At 38.4% G+C, this 16,237-nt stretch overlaps 1 protein-coding gene across 1 annotated transcript in view; it reads right to left on the bottom strand.

Annotated features, from left to right (window-relative positions):
* The window catches only part of CDK14 (cyclin dependent kinase 14), a 328,196-nt gene that overhangs the window by 173,921 nt on the left and 138,038 nt on the right, over positions 1-16,237 (bottom strand). The window contains exon 7 of the mRNA XM_054190745.1: positions 2,724-2,786. Coding sequence (XP_054046720.1) covers positions 2,724-2,786 — 63 coding nt within the window. The remainder of the gene's footprint in view (positions 1-2,723; positions 2,787-16,237) is intronic.

Raw genomic sequence — 16,237 nt, forward strand, 5'->3', positions numbered from 1 at the left:
GCTAGCAAGGAGGGGCTGGCAGGGAGAGAAGGCTAATTAACATGGCTCAGCTCAACCCTTAAAAATCAGCTGTAGCTCCAGATAGATAACTCTGTCCAGAAGCTAAAACTAAAATAGCTGGCAAAGTCTCAGAACCCAAATTACATAAATCGACAAACTGAGTACAGTGCAACAAAGCATTAAGATAATACGTAGTAACCATCGTACCTCCTCTGTAAGAAGAGAGGAGTGCAAGCTTTCAGTTTTGCATGCTGGTGAAGGTCTGGGAGTTGTTAGCGTATATGACTGGGTTCCCTTCCCTCTGCAACTCCTGTCCTCCCAGCTGAAGAAATCACTCTGTTGGGCTAAGCAGGTATTTCTCACTCAGCTTTGAGAGCAGGTATTTTACTGAAAACCCCAGGCAGGCTGATTCACTTTTTAAGTGGCAGGAGCTCAAATCATCATGATAGGTTTGAATAATTACTGCAAGAATTAAGGCTAGCCTTTGCTGCTGGCCTGGCAAGAGAGTCTATCAAATACATATAATCAATTTTCATTAATATTATTTAACAGAAAGAAAAAGAATTTTAATTATAGAATCATAGAATCACGGAATGGTTCGGGTTGGAAGGGACCTTAAAGATCATCAGTTCCACCCCCCCTGCCACGGGCAGGGACACCTCCCACTAGACCAGGTTGCTCAAAGCCTCAATCCAATGGGATTGCTCATCGTAGAAGGGTGGTTTCATCTGCTCCAACTTCTCAATGTTTTTTCTCTTTTTTTCCCAGTTTCCTTTTTATTAATAATCCATCTGGACTTTAAAAAGCTTCAACTCGCAGCATATCAGGACTCTACACTTGGCTACTCAAAGGAATATTTCTAATGTGTCTGTAAGCTTCAAAACTGTTGCTGAACACTGTTGTTAGGTGGTAAAGGTGGCCACAGGAATACATGCAGCAAAATTTGAAAGGGAGATGCTGCTGCTGCAGTTCCCTCTGCAGCTCCCATTTTAAAAGACACATATCTGAGGTTTTAGAGGAGTGACACATTAGCAAGCCCAATTATCCATGTATACCTATCCTCCTCAAAGACAAGCTCACTGGGCCCTCATACGATCAAGAAAAAATACAGTTACGTGAACTGTGATGTCTTCTCAGCGGGGAACAATTACAGCTACAATGACTACTGTGCATTAGATCTCCAGTTATACAGCACTGCAGCCTTGGAAGAGGTCTTACAAATCTGAAGCAGCATGAAGAACTTTCCAAGCCAGTCTTAGCTTATCCCAGACCTCAGAGAGCCGAATGTAAAAGTATCCACACAGGGAAATGAAACATAAAACTATCGTTTTAACAAGCACATTGAGCACATGAAACTCTGTTTAGGAAACTAAGCAGTGAAGAAAGCTCAAAAGTTTTACTGGTTGAAGAGCAGGTCCCACCTCACCCATCTTCAGCCATTTCAAAGTGCTGCACTCACAGAAGAACTGTGAAGCTGGCCCTGGGAGGAGACCCATGGGCCTTCCCTGTCCACACTAGCAAAATGTCTGAGTGACAGTCTTACATTACAAGGATGCTATCTTGCAGTATAAACATCATGTGTTTTCAAAAAGAATTTTTCTTTTTTTTTTTAGTTTGGCCAAATATAAGGAAGAATTTTTGTGATTTTTTTTTTTTTATCGCAGCCATTCATCCAACTTCATATGCTGTAGGTGACACTTTTCCGTGAAAGAACACAGAAAATTAATCATTCTACATTATACAACTAGTTGATGTACAAATGATCAGCTAATGGAAAAAAAAATTCTTTCCTCTTTTTAAAATATTTTCTTTTCTTAAACCAAACAAAACTTAAACAAAAAAAAACTTCTGAGTTTTCCAGGAAAGAGAGATTTATTTTTTCCATGAACTTCTCAATTTCAAGCAACTAAATAGTGGAATAAAGCTCTTAGCAAGAGAAGTGAAGACTTAAACACTTCCAAAGTGGAACAACAATGGGACTGATGTCAAAGTGCAAGACAAGTGTAACAAATATCATCTGGGTGATCTATACACACATGACACACTCAGCATGTCTAACTGGCTTCCATTTGATGCTAAAATAATTTGGCTGACTTCCCAGAAAGTAACTGGATCAAGTCTTGACCGATCTATTTTTCCATTAAATCCTGCTATTAAACTCCCTCCTTCCTGCGTGATGATTCTCTGTATCTACCTTAGAAGGAAAAACTTTTCAAAAGTGAGATCAGCTATGAAAATGCTTCGTCAAAGTAAGCAAAAAGTTTAGGGAAGATTTTATGTGCTCATATAAAAAGCGGTACCTTCAGCTAATATAACTCATTACAGTTCCCCCAAACTCAGTGAACCTACAAAGACTTACCTCACTGAAGATCTAGTACTGACAGCCTAAAGCGTGTTTACTCAGGGGTTTTAGGGCAGTATTGTCTTGTCTTAAGAGCAAATGCTTGAATGGAGGGGAGGGGGTTACCAACACTGTAACAGTATTTACTCATATATTCTGGCTCTGAATCAATTTTATAGACTTCACAATTTCTTTTGTGGGAATGTCCAAATAATTGCATTTTTAATTATTTTTAAGAAAAAAATATTTTAAAATATTGTTCATATGCCAATCAGTTTCCCTTTAGCTAATAATCAGTTTCTATGAAACAAATGACATGACATTTTGCGCAAAGTTACTGTTACTGTGTTTGCTTTGAACGTGTGCTCTTTTTGACTCTTACCTTCACATTTTCTGGATGAAGCCCTCCAGGGTGTTTGTCCATGTACTGACATAAATCAGTGTGCTAAAAGAAAGTCAGATGGAAAAAAGTGTATTAATATCTGTATGACTGCAGCAATAAATATCCTTCTACTTAGGAGTGGACAGAACAAATGGAAAATAAGGAGATTTTTCACATGTGTACACACATACTTGTACCTTTACACTCTATTTTATTTAACAACCTTGGTAACTTGACTGATATGAATGTTCACCAAACGTAAATTTTTCCTAACACCCTGTGTATAGTAAATTAATTATTTGAATTTTAATATCATTTTATACCTTGTAAGGACAATATCACCAACACCATACAGGTAATATCTGGAGGGAAGAGGAAGATCCTAAAGGGAGAACCTCCAATGCTACTCTCATTATTCCCATCAAAACATCACCTTTTAAATATAATTTTATGGCGATTCTAGATTAAGATGGGTCAATGGTTTAGAAAATACATCTGAAAGGTATTGCAAATTAGAGTACTGAATGATACTTTCCAGCACAAAAAGAAGAATATATTATGCACATATGCAGCTATTAATTACAGATACTTTACAAAACCAATGAAGACTGAAAACTTTACATTTTAACTTCATAGTTGCCCATATTCCCTGCAAATATATGATAACATCTCTTCAGAAAATATGCAGGCTTGCAATGTATACATTACTGTTATTTTTAATTAATAATTATTTATTGCTTTTACTATGGAAACAGTATTTTCTCTGAATTTTTCTCTTGCACTTCTTCACTTTCCTACCAGTCAGCAGAACGCTTTCATGGCATGTTGCTTCTCTGATTTGCTTGCACAACTCAGCTTCTGGAATTATGTTCAGAATAAATAAAGCAAAAATATGCACTAGGTTAACCACCAAAAACTTGGAGACTGACTCTGCCTTACACATCTGGTTTCTGAACACATCTGGCAAAAATCATCTAGCATTCCTTGAAAAGCTACTTGGCAACACCTGCCTCATGTACAGGCCAACTAAATATAGGCAGGTTTCAAGGTGAGAGTTTTGGACAAAAGCTGCCTTTGACGTAGCAGAATGGTTTCTCTGTGCAGCATTTCCAAGGCCAGGAGCCATTCTTTAGTGCTCTTTTGCAGACTTACATGGATACATAGGAAAGTTCACATCTAAGACACAAAATCTGCACCAGTGATAACTGTTCTGGATAACTTTTTCTTCTGAAATCATACACTATGAAAATACATTCTGCATGTGGCATTAACAGCGCAATGACGTAAGACGCACTGGTTGATTAGGTTGTGCACTAGCCCAGCTTTTTTCAGGAATTCTTACCCAGCTTCAAGAGAAGCCATGACTGCAGGAAATCACTTGAGTTCCAAAATGAACAGCATGAGTATCACAAGGACAGAGGGCACGCTCAAACAGGCAAAGCACACTAAATACAACACAACAGAGCTTCTTCCAAAACACAGGCTACAGCAAGCAATATTTCAATTAATAGTTAACACATCAGTGAATGCATTTACAAAGAAAATGAAAAAAATACACCTCTACCAGTGAATAGTTACGGTCAGTAAAGTGCATTTTTCATCAAGTCTATGTTTAGCTTAAGGGCTTATTCCTAGTTTCTGTAAAATCTTTAACCACTTCAGGTTCATATTCCTCTTCTATTCTCCCACTTAGTTTTCTGGGACTGTATCAATAAGTCATGCCAAAAACGGACCAGTCATCCTTCAGTACGCATCATTGCATTGCCCAGTTTTGCCTTGTTTTACTGTATCAACACCAAGGAAATATACTTGAACAAAGTCATCTGCTACCCTTGTCAAATATTTGTTTGAAAAAACTGACAGTTTTGGGGGACTAAACCCGGCACAATAGATTGTCTCTGGCAAAACATCAGCGGAAACACTACTACTGTAGGTGATGTCAGTCTTTGTGACTAGTGTCAAATAAGAAATTTGGGGGATTCCCCCTGTTCTAATAGGTTATTTCTTACTGCACAGAAACGGCAGCCTGATGGAATAACATGTTCCCTTCTCTAACTTTGATAAAAATCTTTGAATAGTGATAGCACCTGCAGCGCTTGGGAGAAGTTTAATGAAAGGCCTGAAATTTCGCTTTAGAAAGCCTGACAGGGTGAACAGGGCAACTCTGTCCCATCCCCATCATGGCACCTCAGATGCCCCCGAGCACGGCCAACAAGCACAGCACACTCCCTCGCGTGGGCTGGCTTAAGGAGGAGATTATCATTTCCCCACGTTTCAGTCTTCCAGCCTTTGTGGGTGACAGATAACCTGGTAGGTGGGAAACTTACTGTATTCTTCACCTTCTATGATTTGCAACTAGTCAGCCAACAGAAACCACACCAGAGGAAGACAAACCCAATGCAAATTCTAAAGGTTGCATATCCCTGAAGCCCCAGCACCCCAGCTGCCCACTAGCTGCACCTTTCTATTCACCAAAAACTTTCTAAGAACATCCTCTTCAGAGTCACATCACTAGGAAAACCAATAAATCATCTTTTTGTTTCCAATATACTTGTAATGAATTGCGAGGATAACTCCATTTTCTTCTACGTATATTTCAGTTATTATTTGGATGCATTTCCTCCATACACGAACATCAACAATGATCCTGTTTGTGTTATGCATCATTTGCCTCTTCCTCCTGCCCCAAAGACCAGGATGACTGGTAACCTGGTATAACCTTCTGCATCAGTAGTTATTTCCTTCAAAAACTGATTGCTCACACCTACCTAAAATTCATTGTAAGCAATTTCTACAGAATCCTGGAAACTTTACACAGCCAACTGTGCAGCAGACTTTTGGCATCTATTTTTTCCCCATACACATGGTACAGACACAGCAAAACCTCTACCAAATCTCCATTCAGACGGTAAATGGAAAAGGAAAGTCTTTTTTGTTCAAATCTTTTGAGAATTTGCCCTCATAAAACTAAGTTAGAGTCCTTCTCCTAAAAGCATCTTCTCCTTCAGCAACTACAGTACCAACTGGGAAAGCAACTTATTAAGTCAGAGTACATTGTTCCTCACTTAAAAAAAAAAAAAAAAAAAGAAAGAAAAAAAAGGAAGGTAGCAGTAAAGCAAAGGCAGTTATCAGTTGCTCTTCTTTTCCCAAGACAGGGACTCAATGCACATTGAATTAAATATTAGCATAGCCAGGAAAGCTGACAGCACTGCAGGGACAGCTATTTCTAAACCTGTTTTCCCTTTTGGCGGGCAAGTGTCCGCTCCAGTTCTTTTGTGCTCAACTGACATTGAAGAAGACAACATGAATGCAAGTTTCAGGAAAGCATTAAAAAGAAAACAGAGGGCAAACTGGATGAAAGTAGTTTTCTAACAGTATTCCATGAAATTGGTACCATATCAATGAACAGAGTCTTTTTCTTCATGCTGTATTTCAAAGTAGAAGGCAACGCACTTTCTGGAACAGTGGCTGCAGATACAGCATGCCATGCTCTGACACTAGGGTCTCTGCTGTGGTTACCACCTTGATCTGATAAAATATATACCCTACAAAAAATTCAAGATACAATTACATATTGTCAATAACATAAAAATATGCTGAAACAAGGTAGGAAGACAAGAAGCAAACTGACCAACACATCTTTTACAATCCTTTCTCCACTGTCTCAGGAGGGAGGACACCTCAGAGGGAAGTGGGATACATTGGGAACGCAGCGCAGAGACTTCCAACTAATTGCAAGTATCCGTCACACACATCCTGATCCCAGGTGGACCTGGCTAGACCAATTCTGCTTTGATCTAGTTTTTAACAACTCTATCAGCCATGCTGTTAGTCCCCGACACATATAAATCACCACAAGTAATCCCATGTTGACAGAACATAGGATATTTTAGCTTAAGTTCAAAATCCCATTCATTCCTGCTCTTAAGACTCCACCAATTTACCCACACCTGTATGTACAAATAATCTATTAGCACTCTTCTGTTTATAACAGCTGCACAAAAACATTAAATAGAGATAAATCAGGTTTCCACAGTGAAGAACTCAAAAGCTAGGAAAGCCCAGAATTAACAGGGTTTATCCAACCTTTTATCTGTTTGCCCAATAAATATACATTATGATAACTTTTTAAATGCGTAATGTGATCACATACTTTTTTCCCCTCACAGGATTAGACACACTCACTGAACAGAATAGGAGGGACTTGATTACTGAACAGCTGTGCTGGTTTTGTGGTTGTATTTTTTCCCCATTCTCACGCAGCTTGCAGTCTCTGGCTTATTTACTACTTTGAAGGCAGAAATATTAATCTCACAGGCTTTCCTGCCCTGCTTATTGCTACGCTATTCACATGCTTCACAAACATAAAACAATTTCGTAGCAATTGAGGGGAGATGTGGCATTATTCCCTTTTATAAGGTAGGGAATTGAAGCAAAGAGAAAAAATTCTTAAATATTTTGGGAACTCGGTTTAAAGCACTTTGGTTTTGCCTTTTCAGAGTACTTGGCACTATTTCACCTTCTGTGTTTTCACTGACTTCAGTTACAGCTGTGAGTGTGTAACGCTTTTGCAAAGGAGACTGAGAATCTCATGTTGAATAGCACTAGTCAGTCATATCTGAACTGCGATGACAGCAATTTGCGATAACATCATAAAATTGTGGTGATGATGACGATTCCCAATGTAGAAAGGATGGAACCCAGTTCTCTGCAGCAGTGTTACCCGCCTTAATTGAAACGATACTTTAAATGAGGCAGGAACCCTAGAAGACACCACGGTTCCAACATCCACAAAAAATGAGAAAAGTTCAACAATTACCACCTGCCTTCACCTCACAGTCCTCTGCAGAGCTGCGCAACAGGCTCCTCCGCAAGGCTGGCGAAAGGAGATGGCATAGGCCATTTTTATCTTCCCATCCTCCAATTTTAAGAACTTGACTTTGCCACCTCACTAACACAACAATGTTTTGTGCAAAATCTCCTATGCTTTAAGTGAACAATTTGATCTTCCCTCCCACTACTGCCTCCCCCAGAAGCAATTTCACTTGCTTCTGGGATGCAATCTACTGTATTTGAAGTTGTGAAAGACTAAAGAGAAGTTTTTAGAGGAGAGGGGGAATCTTCAAAGGCATAGTTCTTAAGTACAAATGACAATTTTTCTGAAACTTACCACTTGACCAAATTTGGGGCAATTTGCAAAATGATAGCTCAACACCACCCACACCAAAAAGGCGACCCATTCTCCAAATTCCAAGCATTGTATATTTACAAGGGCCCTCCAGCTACAGGTGTAAGATATCTTGGCCATTTTGGCTGAAATTAAAAATAAGTATAGGATACCTGAGGCAGACTTTGGTATCTTATTTCTTCATATGGTTGTAGTTTACTAAATCATGCCAGAACATCATTGCTCCAGCACTGTGATTTGACTTCAGGGTTCTGGCACACACAACTCCACCTCCTTGAGAAGCCTCCATCAAGCCTCTGTGCTACCTTCTCGCAGTGAGTTAAAACACAAACCCTTTCCTCAGTGCACATCTCAAGTAACCAGATCTCCACTAGGAAACCCCTGACCCTTCCTGGGGTAGATGGCACAAGTTCTGGTTAGACCAGAGACTGCACAATGCCTCCTAGGACAGGGAAGAAAAAAATTCATGCTCAGCTATGCTGGTTTCATTATTCTCCTGTTTCCAAACTGTATGTAGAAGCACATCAGAGAATGCCCAGCTTTGACCCAAACTTCAAGGAATTTTGAGTATTTTCCTCCCTATGATGGAGACAAGTATCACAACTCCTACAGGTACATGAAAATGATGGAGACATTAAGTTACTTTTCCAATATAACTGCTCAGAGCCTGAATAAAAATCAACAAAGTTGTACAAAGATTAAGCTTGGGTCAAGACACAAGAAAAACACAGTAAAAAAAAAAAAAAAAAAGGGAAAATGCACACTGCACACTTGCTCAGACTCTCTTTGTAATGTCTGTAATGTTTTTCACTCACTTCTCCCCAACACCATCAACTACCATGACAATACCACAAAAGGTTTCATTTACCTTATGAAGTATTGTCTCCAGGCTCACATGAAGAAATCAATTGGGGGTTTGCTTTAAACTTGTGGCAGTGTATAAGTGTATGAAGGTCATTTCTATTCAGCAAGACTCTGGTTTATGTTAGTAGACACATGTGTGTTTATGTTTGTGAGCATACTGTGCATAAGCATCTGCTGAAGGGAAAAGAATGCAGGCTGATATTTATACAGCTGAAGCAAGGTTTATATACATTGCATCCTACTTCTGGAAAAGAGAGAGTATGCAAACAGAAAAAAAAATGAGACAGACCTTGATGGTTCAGACTCCTCCCTCTCCCCTTGAAGAAAGAATTCTAATTATGAATAGATGAGTAAACCACAAGCTACGAATGTCCTCAGATACAATCCATGCTTTGCTTTAACGTCGACTATTTTGCTCAACTATCTTGCTCAGAAATCGGAGACTCTGCTACCAAACACAAACGTGTTCAGACAAAGGGCAGGATGTCTCCTTTCAAAGGCATGGCCGGTGACATGAAATGAGCTCTACTTTACCAGCCCTTTTCCGTAATAATAATGTGACTGTCATTCTCTTCGAATTAAATTAGTCATTTCTACTTCCCATGCAACACATTCTCTTTCCCTCCTCTTCCTCAGTCATGATAAATCTCCATGTGACTTAGCTGTCCCATAATTCTGCTTAATTGGTTTCAGCTGTCATTTTTGAAGCCGAAATGCACGGAGAGCCTGGGGCTTGTGAATGGAATAGGAAGCATTTCCAACCGCATTCCCATCATGTAAAACCAGCAATGTGAAAGAACCCTCCCATTAAAACAAAAACAGGAGTATTTGGCTGCCGGCGATGCCATCATGCAGCAGACAGATTGTGCTGCTCCACTGAGGCAGCGAGGCTGTTGTGAGCCATTCTTCTCTGTTCAAAGGAGAGCACACATTATTTATGCCCTAGCAGTTTTACTGACTAAAATACTTTCCCCTTTGTCACCAACAAATTCTCAAACTGATAATATAATTTACCAATAAAAGCACAGGCAGTAGGAATATTTGAAGTGACAGGAGAACAAAGAAAAGTTAATTCTATTTAAATGGCATGTATCTTGTAACCTAAGTGCTCTGCAGATTACTGCACCACGGTTTAAACTAATTTCATATTGCTGGTATTTTCAAAAGTGTCACAGACTCTCATTTTCAAGTATTTCTATGGCTGTCTATAATTCAATCTTTTTCCCCTACGAGCCAACACGGTGTTAGCCATGCTAACAAAAAACACCCTACAAGCTATCTCTGGGTGATACCTAAGCAACTTCCAGAAAAACAGCAGAAGGCAACAGCACCAGCTGGGCTGAGCAGCAGGGGAAAGATATATATTAGGGATTCAGCAAAGAAAAAAAACACCCCACAAGACACCTTTAATGAAAACAATTTTGCTAACAGATGTTTCTAGTGCCTTGGATTTCTCTCACACTGTCAACAAAGATAAATATACTTCAAAACACATGAACAATACTATATAGGAAGGGAGGCTGGGCGGTGGGGGAGTAACTAATAAATATACAAACCTACCTGAAAATCCCAGGGAGATTTTTGGTTGCTATTAGAAAATATGTATTTATTTATTGATACAAAGCCTCTGTTCATTGCACAGAGAACAATCTGGTCCGTGACTCTGACGAGTAGGATACGCGCTGCTGCAGAAAAATTGCTGAATGAACTAAAAGATCTTTAACAAAAAACAGTTTTCTAGACATGCCAGTTTATCCTGTTCCTTATTCTCTGGCCACTTTAGTAATTGTATCAGCCTTGTTTTCTTCGTAAATCAGATTAAAGAGACAGTAAACACTTAATTTAGTGAGATTCTTTTAACAAAAGAATGACATCCCAAAAATCAGTAGGAGTTCCTGTTTAGTATGATCACAACCTAGCAGCACATCACCAGCTTGTGTAAATTGTGATGGACTTACAGTCCCCAAAGTCAACAGGGTTCAGATAATTTTTGTAAGCTGAGCAAGTTGTAATACATGTGCCCACACAGATGTGCACGTGCACTTTCCCTTTAATTTGTTAAGTCATTAAGTTTCCACAGCACTGACCATTATATTCACATATACCCCCAAAAAAATAATTCCAAGACACAAAAAGTTTTTTGTTAGAGCATGGCAGACATCCCTAAGCTCGTGGTGAGAGAACTCCCCCCAGCAACACATAAGCAGAATATATACATGGCAGGGAGGCTGAAAATCCACATACAGCCGCACTACACTGAGCATCCACGCTAATATGGCACAGTACTGGCCAGGGATGGTGGAGACAGATCTGCACAAGCTGAGCTGGCACAGGAGCCTTTGCTATGGTGGTGTGCTGGGCTACAGAAAAATGCCATCTTCAGGGCAGAAAAAAGGCAATGCAAACACTGTCTCTAAAAGCTTCGGCATTCTCTGGTAGACCTCTCTTTACACTGCCTGAGTGACTGTTTTCTGCCATGCCTCCTAATCCCAACTGTCCATGCATGAGCGTAAGATTAATAAAAATTTTATAGGGAAAATTCCAGTTCAGATTGCAAGGCACACAACGGAAAAAAGATGCTTCCATGGATTGCACCTTCTTTAAGTAGTAAAACAAGAAAAAATGAATAGGTCTTTTTAACTTTCAAGTCTTGTCTCTATTTATTACTTAAGCTGGATTCTTGACTCCTCTTATTCACCATTTCTTAACTATTTTTTACATCATAAAACTATGAACATATTATAAAATTATCTGCATTACTGATCTCTTTATTCTGACTCTAGGATTTTTTTATTATTATTTTGCCAGAATTGCTTACCCCACGTTTCTGTTTTTAAGGATTTCAGGGATGTATTTTTTTATCAATATTATTAAATTAGAATGAAGCTGCATACTGCTAGTTCAGGAATGAAAAAAATCTATTTTTAAGATTTAGAATTACCGCATTCATCACTTTCCAAGCAGACAGTTTTTGGGTTGGTGTTTTGTTTGTTTGTTTGTTTTTTCAATCTGCACTGAATAAATTGGAGCTTCTCATTTTAAGAGGAATTAAATAGCAGTTACAGCCCACATTACTAAAGAGCCTGAGAAGAAAGTTTAATTAGATTGGACAGTCTCTAGTGCAAGTTGAGATACTGTCAGGCTTCACCTCAGAGGGACTTGGACAACACAGTTTGTTACTGAAATTAAAAGATAAGGAATGTGTGGGATGCCACCAACATATTACTGATGGTAGAGCTGTCCAGAAAGCTATAATGCAGATATAATCAATCAATTACTAAATTACATCTGTCTGTAATGTTGCAGATACAATCAATTACTAAAAAAAAAAAAAAAAATATTAAAACTGGAAGGATTTTTTTGTTGTTGTTTGAATTAGTAAAATAAACTGACATACTTTTTCTTCAGTTCCTGATACAGGAAAGTAACAGTGTATTAACTTCACTAAGAGGCTACAACTCTTCATACTTAACTGATAAAAATTAAAAGGCAGAACAATACCCATAGAAAGGATCTCACAAAGAAAAAAATAATCAACTTACCTATATCTGCTATCAATGACATGTCATTCTGCTGAGTATTTGTTTAGACTGTTCTTACAGACTGCCAGTATTAGGGAAACCATCCCCCCACCGTAGCTTCTTCAGTGCTTTATTATCATTACCATTAAAGAGGCACTCCTATAATTTAATCTTTCTCTGCCTTACAGATTTTTCTTTTTTATCCTCTTCATTATTGACATGGAAATAGGTCACTGTCTTTCTCTATGATATATTTAAAGGTTTGTAACCATATGATCCTTTTTTTCCCCAACTCTAAACAGCCCTACTTACTTTGACTTTTCCTCAGAAGCCTTCATTCTAGATGTCTGCTCATCCATGGGTTTTTTTCCCACTCAGAGCTCCAGTCGATTCATGTTTTCCTTGTGTTTACAAATTTACCATTTCGGGTGGTGGCCTCACCTGTTGTCCTGGTTTTGTAATTTTACTTTTTAGCTGTACTGAATAGAGTGTTACCACTGGCATATGCATCTTAGTACACGTGTGTGTTTTTGATGGACTACAATGACATTTGAAATTTTATCTGTAATTCAGGAAAAAACTAATTGAGATTTGTTCGTAGAATATCTCACGTGATTTCCGGTGTTCTACCTGTCAGCTCAACTCTGGATGTTTTTTATGCTTTGATTTTGTTGTGGTTTGTTTTTTCAATACTCACACTGAATACACATTTTAATACTTAATAAAAAGAAGAAGATATAATAGATGCTAATTATTAAATGGTGCAAAGCACACTGCAAATCTAACCAATATCTGGTAAGGTTACAAAAACATTAGTAAATTGTACAAACAATAGACATTCATATACACACAGCCTCCCAATCTGTTGGATTGTAATTCTTGATGAATCTTATTAACACATCTATTCATCAGTATGCACCCTCTATATGAAGTCTACACAACCTTTGTGAGATCCTGCAAAGTAAGGATGATGAGGCAAACTAACATCTTTCCTCCTCCCGCTAAACCTGTGTAAACTTATTATTCTAGCAAGAGTATTTTTATTTAAATTTAAAATACAATTTTTCATTCCCTCTTTCCTGCTCATTCCCATGTCTGGCACAGTCTTTACCCCTCGGCAAAGCACCAAGCAATTTCCTTCTGAAATCCCTTCTGAATCCCTGCCTCCCGAAGCTGACTTTGTTTGCATTTTCAGCCTATACTAGGACATCAGCAGCTCCTGTCTCTGACCTGCTCATTAAAACTTGAAAAACAAGGCTTTCCCAAGAGCAGTATTCCCTTACTGCCTCTTCTCAACAGTAGGGATTTCCTTTCTCTCTATTTCCTTTCACTCTTGTTCTGTCGTCTTTTTGACTGCAACTTAAGTATTGTAACTTGGGGCAAGCCTGGGGTTTAACGAGGCAGGGGTTTAACCAACAGGGGAACGGCTCCTTCTCTGGTCAAAGCAAATGGAAACTACTAAATTAAATTGCTCCCATGCTGGGAACCCTCAATGGCTCTGCTCCTTCCCAGGGTAGACGAAGCACATTCACGGCAAGCAAGGGTGTCCGCCAAGAGGGTGGCAGGAGACATTTGACTTGTTGCAGAGCTTCACTACCTTTCAGTCCTCGCTTACCATGGCTGGGCAAGCACCTTGACCTCAAACAGGAAGAAAATTCCCCATCATTTTGCTCTCATATCAAAATAATGCAGCCTCCAACTAAGTTTCTCTCTCAGTCAAGGATTAGAAGACCCCTCCTTCCTTCTTGTGCCCAGTTTCCCTAATTTCCTCTAGGTATTAAGCACCGCTGAACGCTCCTAGTGATCAGAGGTCAAAAGCAGCTCTGGGACTCTACTGATTTTCCCTGCTCTCTCATCCACCAAAATAACGTGGTTTTTGTTTGTTTGTTTTCACAAACAAGCAATGCCATCCTACCTTTAGTTTCAACACATGTTCCCTAATAAAATAAATAAAACCAGAAAAAAAAATAGTGTTTGATCCAAATTATCAGAAGTTGTAAGAATTTCAGAATTTCCAATGCAAAAATTTTTGATCCTTTTAGGTAATGAGTGTTGACCATTTCCTTGCATAATACTTTTCTAAGATGTCCTACAACAAACTCAAAATGTCAGGTTTTGAAACTTCAGCTCTGTAACTCTAAATTCCGATGAACCATACGTATCTCAATTTCTAATCAGCACAAAATAAGAAATTCACAGGAAATGGAAAGAAAATGTAACTAATGAACTTTATTAAGCCAACTCATTGTATAACAACCTATTTTAGCTGCTGTAATGAAGCGATGAGAATTAAACTTTCTTCTTAAAAGGAAAGTAATTTTTAAGATGGAAAAACATATACAAAGATTAAAATAGGCAAGGTAATTGAAAATGCTTGGGTTTAAATTACACTATTAGATTAGTCTGGAGCTTTTTCACTGTTAAGGCAGAAATAACATTACTCATTACTCATACTTCCAATTATAAATGTAACTGTTCTTGTTTCAAACCTAGTTCATAAATATTGAAAGCATAATGTAAAGTATTGCTTTACAAGCTCACTTTTATATGCCAGGAATAGACAAGTTGCTGGTTCACTTATTGATAATAATATACTCACATAATTATGCATAATACTAAAAACCTCATTATCATTCTACCAAGCCTGTAGCAACATGTATTGGTTAGGATTGCCTTTCAGCAATTAAGTGTTTCTAAATACAGTCATCTTCCTTTTAAATAAAAAAGTGAAGAAACAAATGATAGCAGCTAATAATCACTTCAGAACAAACAGATGTGAACCCATCTTCAAAGATCAGTATGTCTTGAGATCTCACCTGTAACATTCATCATTTCCATGGGCAACGCTGGCTATATCAGTGACACTTGCACTACAGCTGGCATACCCACAAGGTCGCATAAACTAATACCTAAACAGAGCCTGGAGAGGAGGGGAAGAAAACGTATGTGAACAGTCATACTCCTCCATTGGACTGTAAAGCTGAACTGACCTTTTTCTTTTCGAAGTCACTGCAGTCTCAGATACCATATGCAAAATATGTCAAAAATTCACATTTTTGTTTTCAGGTCTTGTTTAGCACATCCCAGTTAACTATACGGAAACCATTTTCTCTACCATTCATACATGAAAGACTATCAGCCCTTCAGGTTCTGGAGAGGCAATTCCAAGCAGCTCATCCTCAAAGTTCCTCAGGTAACAACAATGGCTCTCAGTCATCCAGTGGTGAAACTGAGCTCTCAGCTCCCTTTTTGGTACACTTGAACGACGAACAATAATCATAACTGATGTAAGAGTTACCAAAGCATACAAAGAAATTATGCCCTACTAACAAGGTACTGTATATACTAAACCATTTTCAACTATGTTATTTCATTCAAAAGGAGTAAGCCCCCCCCTCTTTCACAGAAATGTACAGCTTCACATTCACCAAAACGTTTATATGGAAAATTAACTTCTCCTGATCTTCAGCTGTCAGATAGAATTTTTAAAGATTGACTTTTCTTGCTTCTGGGGACCACCAAGGTTAAAGTTAAAAAGCTCTGTCATGTTTTCATCTGACAGACTTCCATATAACAAAAAAAAAAAAAAAATCCTAATTTGAGGTACCCAGAGAATTTAATCACTGCCACGTTTCCTTTCAGAGGCTATTCTGCTTTCAGCTTTTAACTTATTACTGCAACACATTTAGCAATGAAAGGTGCTACGTGAAATTAAATTTCATTATACTCTTTCAGGGTCAACGCTGAAACCAAAACACCTCTGATAACCACGGACGTTTCATCGGTATATATTTCCCAATGGAATCATCACCAATGTAGTGACCCAAAGTTTCCATTTTCTGAGAACTCTTGGATCATTAACTGTTCATCACTAATTTAATCATGACATCTCACTCAAATGGTTTTTACTATGTTTGAAATGGCCAGTAGTGATTAATGGC

This window comes from Rissa tridactyla, chromosome 2 (genome assembly GCF_028500815.1).
Source record: "Rissa tridactyla isolate bRisTri1 chromosome 2, bRisTri1.patW.cur.20221130, whole genome shotgun sequence".
Taxonomy (NCBI): Eukaryota; Metazoa; Chordata; class Aves; order Charadriiformes; family Laridae; genus Rissa; species Rissa tridactyla.